This window comes from Saccostrea cucullata, unplaced genomic scaffold (genome assembly GCF_032062105.1).
Source record: "Saccostrea cucullata isolate Sc308-1 unplaced genomic scaffold, CSIRO_AGI_Scuc_v1 ctg1637, whole genome shotgun sequence".
Classification (NCBI taxonomy): domain Eukaryota; kingdom Metazoa; phylum Mollusca; class Bivalvia; order Ostreida; family Ostreidae; genus Saccostrea; species Saccostrea cuccullata.
Genome location: NW_026919038.1, coordinates 131981 through 146456, shown reverse-complemented (window position 1 = coordinate 146456; position 14476 = coordinate 131981). Strand labels below are relative to the sequence as shown.

Here is a 14476-nt window from a genome sequence, read left to right as displayed (position 1 = left end):
TATAATCCTTTTCAACACTTTATGTAGTTTGTGAAAAGTGCTGCGAACCTATATATATTCCCTTTTTTAATTGCTAAAATTTAATTTGTTGGACGGCATTTTAAATATTTTGCTGGTCAACTACATTAAATATAGCTATAATTAATTTATTTGCAAGATTTCAAGAGGTTCGCAGCACTTTTCAAATATCTTATTGCTTCTTGAGTTTATATGTAAAATCTTGACAAGATACATTGAGGGTATGCCCTTGCAATAAATCGATTTATTAGGACCCTTTCATTACTTTTTCAATGAATCTGCAAACAAACACACGATAGTGTCGCTTTTTTTGGAGAATGTACGTACAATTTATAAATAAGATACTAAAATAGACATCGCATCCAAGTTAACGACTTTTTATTTAACTGCAAATACTATTTTATTTGAGAACAAAAGACATTTTTCATTGTACAAAATGTGACTTGATCAGCCTCTCACTGTGTACAAACTGCGTCATTTTTGCAAAATGACGTCACATTGACAAGTGCATTGCGATTGATGCATCGTTTATATACTGTTGTGTGGTATTTAACAAACGATAAAACTGCATGTAATAGTAAGTTTGTATGTAGTATACAGCTATCCAGTTGTTTAAAATTGCAAATAATTTCATTTTGTGGTATTTTGAAGACCTTATATTATGTGTGACGTCATAGTAAACATTTCCCGCACAAATTAAGGCCCGCCTCCTTACTGTTACCTTAACTGTGCTGCGAATATGCATGTTGACATAAATGTGTTGCATGTCTACATAATTATGTTTGATGTTATTATAACTTATCTTAGAAATATGCCACAATATGAATGTATTTAAGAGTATATATCTCATAGTCATCTTGGTGAATGTTTTACTTCCCTAAAAGTCACTTAATCACACATACACTGTACAAATTTAATCAGTAAGGCCCCTCATAAGATGTCGATCGACAAATTTAAAATCTAAATTGAAATTCAAGTACTTGTCCTGTGATAATGAAATGAATTTAGCACCATATCAATTCTGTGTAAGGAATGATGACCTTTGTATGGGTGTTGAATCATAATGTCTTTAATGGCATAGCTAAGATTTTTCTGATTATTAAGAATGTCGAGTTTAATCAGGTTCTTGATGACTCAGTACAAATTCAAAAATAAACGGATGATGTCAAGTACATGTAAACGTAGATTTCTCGTGATTTTTAACTTATATACAGTTTATCCAATAATTTGTTCCGCATAGTTTCGATGTGAGTTTGAGTCATACAGAGTACGGGCTTTCCTTTAAATCACGAACAATGGTTCTTATTACATAAAATGAAAGTAGATATGATGGGATTTTTTCAGATTATTTAAAACACCAAAAATCAGATCTTATCATCAGTGAATATGGACTCCATGGGAACTTCACGAATGTAAGTTGTAAAATTCAGTACATTTACATTGAAAGTTTTAACATTATATCACATTAGTGTTTCCCCCATTTTTTCCTTGCAAAAAAGTTATAATTTGGGAACAAATGAAGAATATTAGAAGATTTATTTATATACATGTGATACAAAAAACTAATGTTTCTCTCCATTAGTGTCTTTGAAAAATTAATAAAATTTTAAGAAAAATTGGTTCATATTAGACTTTGCTTTTGTTAAATAGTACACAACTTTTAAACAGAAAAAAATTAATGCCTCGTTTAAAGTCACCATTTCGTAAGCTCTACGGTCGATAGAATGACCTTGTCAGCAAATACAGTTTATCATGAAGTCAAATGCTGACTGACGTTTTCATAGTAATTGTTAGTACATTATTTATACATTAAATTGACGACTGATATTGTTCGTTATTTTCCGAACATGACAAGGAGAACACGGTGGAACAAGATGCTTGAGTTTCTGATTGACAATATCTATGTGGTTTTCGGAGACCAGGTATTCCAACAATCTATTGGAATTCCCATGGGTACAAATTGCGCTCCGTTATTAGCAGACTTATTTTTATATTCATATAAAGCAGAATTTATACAAAATCTTATGCGTGAAAAGAAGAAAACACTTGCTGTGGCCTTCAACTCGACATTTAGATATATCGACGACGTATTGTCAATTAATAATGATAATTTCCATTCCTACGTCGATACGATATATCCTGGTGAGCTTGAGATAAAAGATACCACAGAGTCCGACACTTCTGCTTCATACTTGGATATTTTACTTGAAAAAGACACTAATGGTAATCAAACAACCAAGCTATATGATAAACATGATGACTTTAAGTTTTCTATCGTCAACGTCCCTTACTTATGCAGCAATATACCTTCATCACCTGCATACGGAGTATATATATCTCAGTTGATTCGATACGCAAGAGCGTGCTCTACGTATGAACAATTTCTTAAACGAGGTAAATTATTGACAAGCAAGTTGATGAAACAAGAATATCAACAGTCTCGTTTAAGGTCATCATTTCGTAAATTCCATGGTCGATACAATGACCTTGTCAGCAAATACAATTTATCATTGAGTCATATGCTGACTGACGTTTTTCATACCAATTGTTAGTCCATTATTTATACACTGAATTGACGACGGATTTTTTCCGTTATTTCCTGATCATGACAACGAGCACACGGCGGGTGTGACCGGTCGGCAGGGGATGCTCACTCCTCCATGGCACCTGATCCCACCTCTGATGTTTCAGAGGTCCGTGTTTGCTCTGCTCTTATTTTGTATATTGTTTAATGGACGTTGAGATTGAATACTGTTCGTTATCTCCATATCCTTCTTGTGACCGGTCAGCAGGGGATGTTCACTCCTCCATGGCACCTGATCCCACCTATGATGTTTCGGAGGTCTGTGTTTGCTGTGTTCCTATTTTGTATTGTTTTATCTCAACATTTGGATACATCGACGACATATTGTTAATTTACAATGGTAATTTCCATTCCTATGTCGTATGTCAATAGGAATATCTTGCTGACCTTTAGAAAAAAGATACCTCAGAGTATGACACATCTGTTTCATATAAGGATATTCCAATTGAAAAAGACGTTAATGGAAAACCAACAATCAAGCTTTATGACAAACGTGATTACTTTCATTTTTCTATCGTCAACTTCCCTTACTCATGCAGCAATATACCTTCATACCTACATATAAACAATTTCTAAAACGAGGTAGAATATTGACAAGCAAGGTGATGAAACAAGAATATCAACAGTCTCGTTAAAAGTCATTTCGTAAGTTCTTTGGTCGATACAATGACCTTGTCAGCAAATACAATTTATCATTGAGTCAAATGCTGATTGACGTTTTTCATACTTATTATTTGTCCATTATTTATACACTGAATTGACGACGGATTTTTCCTGTTATTTCCCGATCATAACAACGAGCACACGGCGGGTGTGACCGGTCAACAGGGGATGTTCACTCCTCCATGGCACCTGATCCCAACTCTGATGATTGGGAGGTCCGTGCTCTGATCCTTTTTGTATTGTTTTATGGACTTCGATAATGAATACTGTTCGTTATCACCATATCCTTCGTTAAGTACAGTTAGTTATCTCTATATCCTTTACTGCCATTCAAGCTTATTGAAACACGCTCAGTAATTGTAATCCATTCCAACTTCAAAATATTGAAGCTTGATCATTTATTCATCATTGTTTAGAAAATAGATTTTTAACAACATCGCTAACCTAAGCACTTTACTTAGGAAAAAGCAGATATCAGTTTAATATTGAACGTTTTAATATAAAAGTAGTCCGGGATATGATCTGAACAAACTTGAATCTACACTACCTTAGGATGCTTCCATATTTGTTGACTATTCATTAATTAAGTAGACTTTAAAAAGATTTTTTTTTCACGTGTGATCTTTTATTGTAACCCGGGGGTATGAAATGAACAGACATGTATATACATGTATTTACACTCTCTGTTGAGGCTCCTGAATTAATATGACTAATCATGGCTTTGCTGTTTATGAGAAGAAAAGTGTTATATATTATATGCAAATTTATTCAGACTGATTGAGGCCAGTTGAAAACAGCCCAATAACTGTATAAGGCATATAACATGCAAAAATAGTACCTGAAGGAGTCAGATAGCTACTCAGTAGGAGTTCAATTACCAGTTGTTTTTTTTTTTACTTGAAACTATCTAATGAGTAGAGAAAAGGGAAAATCTTTTTTTCTTTAGACAGTGTTTCATTTAATTTATTCAATGGGAGTTGTTTAGCTCAGCATGAAAGATTGGACATTCGTCAAGTGGTGAAGAAATCTTTCTTGACTTCAAAATTTTTGAAATAAAGTATGTGCATGTGACATTGATATACAAACACAGTGGTGGGTGATAGCATTACCATGTAAAGTAAAAATACAGTGCTGTATCGAACACAGCGAAAATCTTTTGAATATGTTATAGTTGAGGCAGGATTAACTCGATTTTTATCGCCAAGGATTTGCAGCTTTGTAGCAACTTCATATCCTTGCATTTTCTCATTCTTAATCTTTTAAATAATTTCTTTTAATTTCTGGACCTATTTGTGGATTTGATTTCACTCTATAATTCGCTTTTTAGCTCATCTGAGCTTTTCTGATCACCCATTGTTCGTCGTCCGTGTGTTAACTTTTCACATTTTAAACTTCTTCTCAAGAACGATTGGGCCAATTTTAACGATACTTGGTACAAAGCATCCTTGGGTGAAGGGAATTTACATTGTTATAATATTGGGCCAGGTCCCCTTCCAAGGGGAGATTATCAAGAAAGTACGAAAATAGGGTTGGGTCATAAAAAAATCTTCTGATGAAGAACCACAGGACCAGAAAAGCTGAAATTTAAGTGGAAGCATCCATGGGTAGTGTAGATTTTAAATTGTAAAAATTATAACCCGGGACCACAATAGGGAATCCAAGTTTTACATAGAAATATACAAGAACAATCTTTAAAAATCTTCTTCTCAAGAACCAGTAGGCCAGAAAAGCTTAAACTTATGTGGAAGCATTCTAAGGTCATGTAGATTTTAAATTGTAAAATTATGAACCCGGGGGTAGGGCGGGGCCACAATAGGGAATCCAAGTTTTACATAGAAATATATAGGAACAACCTCTCAAGAACCAGTAGGCCAGGAATGCTGAAACTTATGTGGAAGCATCCTAGGGTATTATAAATTCTAAATTGTGAAATTCATGACCCCCGAGGGTAGAGCGGGGCCACAATAGGGAATCCAAGTTTAACATAGAAATATATAGGAACAATCGTTAAAAATCTTCTTCTCAAGAACCAGAAGGCCAGAAAAGCTTAAACTTATGTGGAAGCATTCTAAGGTAATGTAGATTTTAAATTGTAAAATTATGACCCCCGTGGGTAGGGCGGGGCCACAATAGGGGATCCAAGTTTTACATAAAAATATATAGGAACAATCATTAAAAATCTTCTTCTCGAGAACCAGTGGGCCAGAAAAGCTGAAACTTATGTGGAAGCATCTAGGGGTAGCGTAGATTCTAAGTTGTGAAAACCATGACCCCGAGGGTAGCGCGGAGCAACAATAGGGAATCCAAGTTTTATATAGAAATATATTGCAAAAAATTTTCTTCTCAAGCACAAGTGGGCCAGGAATGCTAAAACCTATGTCAAAGTATCCTGGGATAGTGTAGATTCTAAATTATTAAAATCAAGATGGGGGAGGGGGTAGGGAAATCTGGGAAAGAACTGTAAAGAACAGGTGAGCGATGTGGCCCAAGGACCTCTTGTTTAATAACTGTTTCATTTTGTTTCACTGCCGTCGAATACTAGTGATATATTATTAGCCTGGCAATTATTTTTTTTCGGACTACTACTGCTAGGACATTTTTAGTCCCCTACCTGTGAAATTTTTAAGGACCTTTTTCCGCAAATGATGGTGTCTTCATATGAATGAAAAATTCTCGAGAGGGATGTTAACAACATACAAACAAACAAAAACAACTTCATGACCTCATGCATATTACTTGTTAATGTGTTTATATCATTACAGTGAGACAGCCATACAACGTATATCGGAGTCGGTATTCGTTGGACTGTGTAATATAGCCGGAACTTCACAAATGGTTGCTATGAGGAGGGATATGATGGAAATCAATGATATTTTGAATTGTAAACCCACAGACAGTAGAGGGTACACTTTGATGTTGAGTGGAAGTAAAAAAGAAGGATTCAGGTTGAAGGGATCAGATATAGACATTATGATGTGGCCAAATAATCATCGTGTGATCTCGAAATTGTCTCAATTTCAGTATTACAACATAAACAGACAAACACTAATTCTAAGTGACTGCTCCAATAGTCCACCAGGATTTACTTTGTTATATTTAATTAATCCAAGCACGCATGGATTGATCCGAAAAGCTTGTGTTAAAATGAATGAGAGACAGTGTGTATCTAGTTCTAAATACAGACAGGTTTGGTGTTCTATTTCACCTGGCTTCACTCAACATGGACCTTGTATCTATCAAGAAGATTCTGATTTTGATCAAGCTATCTCTCTTTATAGTGACTTTTGGCCCCCATCTGCCTCCTCATGGATAGACAGATGTCACTCATGGCCCCAGCCTCATGTTGTTGATGATATAGTAAAAAATGGATGTCACTTTGTAGCAATCGGACATAAGCTAGGTAGACATGAAAACCATGAATGGAGAATTTCTTTCTCCCTGGCAGAACAAAAACTTGTGTATGCAATGAACCACAGTCAAGCCTTAACTTTTATCTTGCTCAAGTTGTTCATAAAAGAAATAATTAATAATGAAATAGCTGATGATGACAAATTATTGTGTTCCTATCACATGAAGACAGCAGTTTTCTGGGTGATTCAACAAAATATAATACCTCACTGCTGTCCACAAAATCTCCTGGAAGGTTTCTGGGTCTGTTTTAAACTCCTTCTCAAATGGGTATATGAGGGGGTTTGTCCTAACTTTTTTATCCCAGAAAACAACATGTTTTTGACTAAAATATATGGTGAAGCACAAAACCAATTATTTATGAGACTGTTTGGGTTGTATGAGAAGGGTTTAGCATCGCTGCTACACAGTCCTTCTATTAGCCCTTTTATTATTAATGTCCTTTTTAACCCTAGACTCTCCATCTGTACAAATGAACATACTCTGATTTCTGAAACTATGTTTGATTTAAAAGTATTTGAAGAATTATACGCTAAAAACACACCATTCATACAAAATCTACAAAGGAGTTTTATGTATCTACACAAAATAGAATATATGATAAATTTACCACTCCTGACACAGAGTTAAGTCCCTGTGATACAGAAACATACAGTTGCTTTACTTCAGCAAACTGCTTTTGTATTACAGATGGAAACTGACACTCAAAGAAACAAAGTAAGGTACAGAACTGACAAAATCTCTTGTCACATGCTGAAATTAGCATCCAAGTTTGGTTGTATTACTGACATGCTGTTTATAGTCATGTATTATTACAAAACACTTAGGTACGTGGAAGCTTTAAATATTATAGCGAATATAAAGATCAAGTTAAAACAGCCTTATGTAATGAACAGATTCATTGTAGATGAAGAGAAGTATACTGAGGCTTTAGGGGGACAGTCCTTGTCTACCAAGATGAGACGGGCTGTAGCAACGGATATCCTATATGGCTACACAACTCCATACATCCAAGAATTGATACTAGAACAGGAGACATCCTCAGAGAAAATAGTAGCATTATATATTCCATCTTTGGTAATGTTATACATGCTAGAAATCTTGTGCTACAGACATGTAGACACAATGGCAGCACAAAGAGCTCTAGATGATCTACAGACCCTAGTTCACTCTGATCCAGGACTACTTATAGATCCAAGTCTCAGAGATATATCCTGGCAGATCCTAGGTATTTGTCAACATGTGACAGGTCACTATCAGGATTCTTTAGACTCGTTCGAAGAATCTCTTGCACAAAAAAATGAAAATGAAATTCATACAGCTACAGAAGTGAGAATTGATACCTGGAATTCGCCCGAATTCTTCTGATGGAATTTATCATCTATATATCTACCCTCATTTCTCTTTTACGACTTACATTCAAGCTCCATATATTTCTACAACAAATACTCGAATTTGATTGGATTATGATAAAGCAATGTAAAAAAGTCGGAAAAACCCGGGAATGCAATGATTAGCCCCCGTATCCTCTAACAGAATCAAAGCACGTGTAATAAAAGATCCCTCTTTAATAATAAATTGTTGAAACCTCCACCTAAATTTAATTTTTCGTATAGTGTAAATAATTAAATAAATTTAAGTTTACTGAAATTTTTTTATTGTAATCAATAAGTGTCCTCCTTGAATGTGAAAGTCTGAAATATTGTATAACTGTGCTTTGTAATGGTAATTACGGTTCCATGTCTTACCGGGGTAGGAGAGGCAGAGATTGACCAATCAAAATCTGGCCAATCAAAATATAACAAATGAAATTCTGACCACTCGGTGTGTTACTCTGCCTTTTTTTCCATCTATATCCTTGCAGGACGGACGTTTTTTCTCCGCCATTTTTGTTTGTTGTTTAAATTTATGTTTTAGCGTTTTCAGACCCAATTTTTTATGATTTTTCTGTTAAATCTAAGTGGTAATAACTGTAAATTTGGATTACCTTTCTTTACAAAATTTGTTTTATTTCTCATTTTGATATCTTGTGTCTGCTAAATGTTATATGTCATTGTTAATAATACTTTTGAGAATTTCAAACAAATTATTAAACGTCACAAAGGTGGCAACACACGACAAACTGTTTTTCTCATTGAAGGATAAGATAAGGTGTTCTACCGTTGAAAGGATTATGGGAAGAAATTATCCAGTTGATTGGTAACCGGGGTATCAAAATACTTATTGCATTAAAATAAAAACAGATAATGAGATGTATGTAGTATGTTTAAATAGTCAATAAAGATTATGATTCGTGTGACATGAATTTACTGGTTTTTTTTAAAAAATATGTATGTGAGGGTGTATGTTAGAGAGGGAGTGTGTGTTTGTGTGTGGGTGTGCGAGAGAGGGTATGTGTGTGTTTATAGAATAGAAATGTTGTCATAGTCAAGTTAAAACAAACAAGGGTTTGGTTTATTTTCCAATAAAAGTTGGGGCTAATTCTAATTTGCATCATCAATTATTTTTTTTTATGACAACAGTAAAGCATTTTCTGACAATTAAGTTTGCTCTTGACATCAAGCTGATTGGCACGTGCATAAGATTTAGAAAAAGGATAGATTTGTTTTTTTTTTTTAAATCTTAGGCTCTTTATGTGAAAAATATAACGATTTAAAAATGAATATTGATAAATATCAGATCACCATGACTTTTAAATTCAACTGTTTTAATTCAGAAATTAAACCTTCTACAGCCTAAAGATGAACAACATGACGATGTACGATGAACTTGCAATTTCTGGTGTTCATGATATTTTGTTTAAGAGGTTTGTTCCCGTGCTTTTGAGAAAAATTCTGTCTTGGCCTCTGGTTAAAAAATGTGCATGAAACATGTGGAGATAACGAACAGTATTCAAAACCAAATGTCCATAAATCAATTGTTAATGTTTACATTTTACGGAATGTGTTTAATTTGTGTACTCTTCACACAGCACAGAGTATGGACTGACAAACAAGTGAGTTGATTTTTTGATTTTGTTTTCTCACATTTTTTTTTTGAATTTTCTGGATTATAGTTTTGATACTTTTCATTAATACACATCAAAATTCTACTTTTTTCAAGTAAAATAATTTTAGATAACAAACAATATTCAATTCTATTCAAAAATTTAAAAAAAAAACAGTAAAATAATTTTATTGTCATGACAAAAAATATATTAAAAATAATAAGTAATGAGTGTGAAATAATAAAAAAAGCCTATGCCAATTTTCAAACGTTTTCATAAACACTCTGAGCTCCAATTAAAGCTGTACATTTCTTTTTTTAGAAAAATATATTGTAATGGGTAATAAAAAAAGGCTAATGCATTTAGGTTTTTTTTATTTATATGATAGCAGATTGTTATCTCCAATTTTTACATAATATTTCAATTTGATTGAAACAATCTGAACACCAAATTAATAAAGCTTTACATCTCTTTCGTTTCAAATTCAAAAAAGTATTCTATATAAAGCGTTAATTGTCAAAACTTGATAAGTCTTAAGGTATGTCACTCATTGAATTAATTACATTGGGGATTTTAAAGAAGTATATTTCAGAAAAGAACTCGTATAACATGACACATACCTGCATAGAAAATAGGGGAGGGTCAGCGAGAATCTTATTGAGCTATGCTACAATTCAGTTTATCTTTTTTCACTTAAATTGTAACTCTTTGGTTAATCACCTTAATTTTTATCCTATTTTATCAGATGTTAATCTGGTAATAGGTTTAATTGGAATTTACATAAAATAGACTTAGTAATATATTAATATTCTTCAATTCACTGAACAAATTAATGCATATAAATCACCATACATTATATATGGTAGGACTCAACTCAATAATGACAACTAGTTATAGAACACAAGAAAATCTGTTCATATTTGACATTTTTATTTACGGACTTAAGGTGTTTTATTGTTTGAATAAAAATTATTTTACAATAGTTACTTAAATTGCACAGGTAATATCAGTACTGTAAAATGAAAGTATATGTCTTGGAATTCCCTTTATTATTTATACCATACTTTTCATATCAAAATGGACTCCATTACAAGCTCACAAACGTAAGTTTTAATGACAGCAACAGATTAATGATTTAATTAATAAAATTATTTATTTTGTGATTCACAAATGTAAAAAAAAAATAATGAAACAACGACACCGTCTAGAACTTAAAAAGGATTAAATAAATAAATAAACTTATCAATAATAATAATTATTTTATTGATTACAAAAGTGGCACATTTATTATCCAAGAATATATTCCATTTTATCATACACAGGAACACAGTCATACAACATATATCGGAATCAGTGTTCGTGGGATTATGTCGTCAAGTGGGGACCTCAAAACTAGTAGCCATGAGGAGAGATATGGCGGACATCTGGGATAAGGTTAAAAATCAAGTGACAAGTGAGGATAACTGTACGATGTTAAGTGGAAGTCAAAGAGAAGGATTCAGACTGGAAACATCAGATGTAGACTTTATGAACTGGCCAAATAACCATCGTGTGATCTGGGAATTATCTCAGTCTCAGTATTACAACACACACAGACAAACGCTGATCCTTTGTGACCCTTCTGATAGTCCACCAGGATTCACTTTGTTATATTTACTGTCACCAAGTATGTGCAAATATGTCCAGAGAGCCTGTGTTACAATGTTTAACAAACATTATATATCTAGTTCTAAATACAAAGAGATCTTCCGTTCTGATTTACAGATCTTCTGTTCTGATTTATCACTTTTCACCACTCCACATGGACCCTGTGGCAGAGGAACAGATGGTGCCCCCTGTATGTTAGTGATTTTTGGCCTCCATCTGCCTTCTCATGGTTAGACAGATGTTACTCATGGCCCAAGCGTCATGTTGTTAATAATATAGTAAAAAATGGATGCCACTTTGTAGCAATAAGACATAAGCTAGGAAGATATGAAGACCATGAATGGAGAATTTCTCCAAAGCAGAACAAAAACTAGTGAATGCAATGAATCATTGTCAATTCTTAACATATGGCTTGCTTAAATTAATCTTAACAGAAATAATTAACAATGGAGTAGGTGATGATGATAAATTACTGTGTTCCTATCACAGGAAGACAGCTGTTTTCTGGGTGATTCAACAAAATACAATACCTCACTGGTGTCCACAAAATCTCCTGGGTTGTTTCTGGACCTGTTTTAAACTTATTCTTCAATGGGTGTATGAGGGGGTCTGTCCTAACTTTTTCATTCCAGATAACAACATGTTTCGGAGTAAAATTCATGGCATCAAACAACATCTATTATCTATGAGCTTGTACAAGTTGTATGAGAAAGGTTTAGCCTTGCTGCTATATACAGTCCCTCCATTAGGTCCTATATTATAAATGTCCTTTATAATCCCCAACTTTCCATCGTTACAGATGAATATACTCTGATTTCTGAGGCTGAGTTTAGCAAACACTTATGTGGTGAAATATTCAGCGGCGACATAGAACAGAAATTGGACATTTAAAGGTGTATTAGACATTTACATACAATAGAACAGATGAACATTTCACCATTTCTAATGCAGTATCAAGTCCTTGTGCTACAGAACATTACTACTATCATCCTTCAGAAAAGTGCTTTTACATTTCACATGGAAACTAACGCACATAAAAACAAACTGAGGTATAGAGCTGACAAAATCTCCTGTCACATGCTAAAATTAGCAGCCAAGTTTGGTTTTTTTTTACAGACATGATGTACTTAACCATGTTTTATTACAAGACACATAGGTACATGGAAGCTTTATCTATTATAGAGATTATTAAGGCCAAGTTAGCACAGCCATATGTAGTGATGTATTTGTCAAATGTAGATATAGAGATGTATACTGAGGCTGTAGGGGGACAGTCCTGGTCTTCAAAGATGAGACAGGCTGTAGCAATGGATATTGGACTTGACAATAGAGTCCATTATATTAGTGAATTAATACCAGAGCAACAGTCTACTCTACAGAATTAGGTGCCTAAATTACATGTCCAACCCTTTATACTATTATACATGCTAGAGATATTGTGCTACAGACATGTAGACACAATGAGAGTACAAAGAGCTCTAGATGATCTACAGACCCTAGTTCACCATGATCAAGGGCAGCTTATATTTAAACATTACAGAGACGTATCGTGGCAGATTCTGGGGATCTGTCAACAGGTGACAGGGAACCTCCAGGCTGCTCTATACTCATACCAACAATCTCTCAGACAAGAACCATTCCACAAAATACACACAGCTACACAAATGAGAATACAAGGAATTTGTCAATTGAATTCGATGATTAATTTAGTGTGACTGCCAGATATTTGTAGGTAATTACCTGATATATAGAGATTATCTAAAAAGTTACTAACCTCTTTTGATTTCATATTTTCTTTGTTCAATCTTTTTTCCTAATAAAAAGTCAATAATTAGTATATAATGAACACGATTTTTCCATGTTACACTTTTACACTTAAAAATTTATTATATTAAACTAAATGTTTTATTTGAAATTTATGCTTATAAAATTCTTACTACAATTGAACAATATATAGAATCAAAAAACACTCATTTACCAATTAAAATCAGTTTGAAGTTTTGATTTTTCACAAAAAAATATTGTGGCTTTGATTTATATTGAATTTGTAACAAAGGGGGAAGTTCTACTCTGCGAAAAAAAGAGGGGGAAATTTGGCTCTGGTATGAGATTTCCCCTTGGGGGAAAATCCTACTCTATAGTATACTTTCAAGAGGGGCTGGCTAAAAGGGAAATCTTACTCTACAACATCGGTTCAGCTGGGAACCATTGCATTGAAATAATTCAATGGCGAATTTTCATATCACACCGATAAATGATATTTATTTTGCATCTATTCTAAACTATTAAACCAGATTTAAAGAATAAACAACAAGTGTTTATTGTTTGTTTTAATGACATTTGTTCTCAAATTTTCATGCTTTAGAGTTGTCAAACATTGACGAAGTAGGCTGTCTAAATGTCTACGACTATCTCTTTGACAGAAAGTGAAACATTTCGTCAACTCCTATAATGTTTGATATGAAAAAAAATACGATATCATTGTAGTCTGTTTCTCAGCAGTTGAATTGGGAAATTAACGATGGTGTAGGGAATGGTACCGTTTAGCGGTATCCGTTATAGAAGGAAAAAATGATTTTTGATAAACACAGTTGTTTGAATGTGCTATTGATTTTTCACTTTTAAGACTTGTATCTAATTTAGAACATCATGTGACACTATTCTCTTTAGAGAAGTGGACAGACTTTCGCCTACATCCTACATCTCTAAACAGAATACATGTGACACCACAGACAAACTGTTCCAGATGTCTTGTGCTACAGAACTAACAGTTTGCCTATGTTAACACATATTGATATCTCAGAAATTTGTCAATGCTGTCTCACTCAGATTTTTTATTCACAAGGTTTGGAGACTCGAGTGAATTAAGGATAAAGAAGATAACGAACAGTATTCAATATTGAAGTCCATAAAACTTGAATAATATCTGTTGAGTGTATTAAACGGTAGCCAATTAACATGAGGTGATAACAAACTGTAGTCAAGCTCAAAGTGCAATGAAACAATACAGATTGGGAGCAGAGCAAACACAGACTTCCAAAAACATCAGAGGTGTGCCATGTTGATCATCCCCTGTAAACTGGTCACATTTGCTGTGCCCCTTGTCATGATAAGGAAAAAAGAGAAAATTCGTAGATTATTCATTTAACTCTGTAAATAATGGCCTGACA

At 33.7% G+C, this 14476-nt stretch overlaps 2 protein-coding genes across 3 annotated transcripts; both read left to right on the top strand.

The window, feature by feature from the left end:
- The first annotated feature begins 1289 nt into the window (after positions 1-1289).
- LOC134278136 (uncharacterized) lies at positions 1290-8941 on the top strand. The gene is made up of 2 exons (XM_062760455.1): positions 1290-1430; positions 6028-8941. The coding sequence occupies exons 1-2, from the start codon at positions 1405-1407 to the stop codon at positions 7301-7303; spliced, it is 1302 nt and encodes a 433-aa protein (XP_062616439.1). The 5' UTR covers positions 1290-1404; the 3' UTR covers positions 7304-8941.
- A 1780-nt stretch (positions 8942-10721) lies between these two features.
- LOC134278116 (uncharacterized) lies at positions 10722-11835 on the top strand. 2 transcript variants are annotated; one of them, XM_062760448.1, is made up of 3 exons: positions 10722-10762; positions 10982-11325; positions 11424-11835. In XM_062760448.1, exons 1-3 carry the CDS (start codon positions 10737-10739, stop codon positions 11435-11437), a joined length of 384 nt encoding a protein of 127 aa, XP_062616432.1. In that variant the 5' UTR covers positions 10722-10736; the 3' UTR covers positions 11438-11835. The 2 variants fall into 2 exon arrangements, with proteins under 2 accessions (XP_062616432.1, XP_062616428.1); XM_062760444.1 differs by having other exon boundaries at positions 10982-11833.
- Positions 11836-14476: the final 2641 nt, after the last annotated feature.

What these genes read in the sequence shown, in the direction of transcription:
- LOC134278136 (XM_062760455.1), top strand. Translation starts at nt 1,405, where the DNA reads ATGGACTCCATGGGAACTTCACGAAT. An exon ending in TCCATGGGAACTTCACGAAT is followed by an intron (nt 1,431 to 6,027) that starts GTAAGTTGTAAA and finishes ATATCATTACAG; the next exon opens with TGAGACAGCCATACAACGTA.
- LOC134278116 (XM_062760444.1), top strand. Translation starts at nt 10,737, where the DNA reads ATGGACTCCATTACAAGCTCACAAAC. An exon ending in TCCATTACAAGCTCACAAAC is followed by an intron (nt 10,763 to 10,981) that starts GTAAGTTTTAAT and finishes TATCATACACAG; the next exon opens with GAACACAGTCATACAACATA.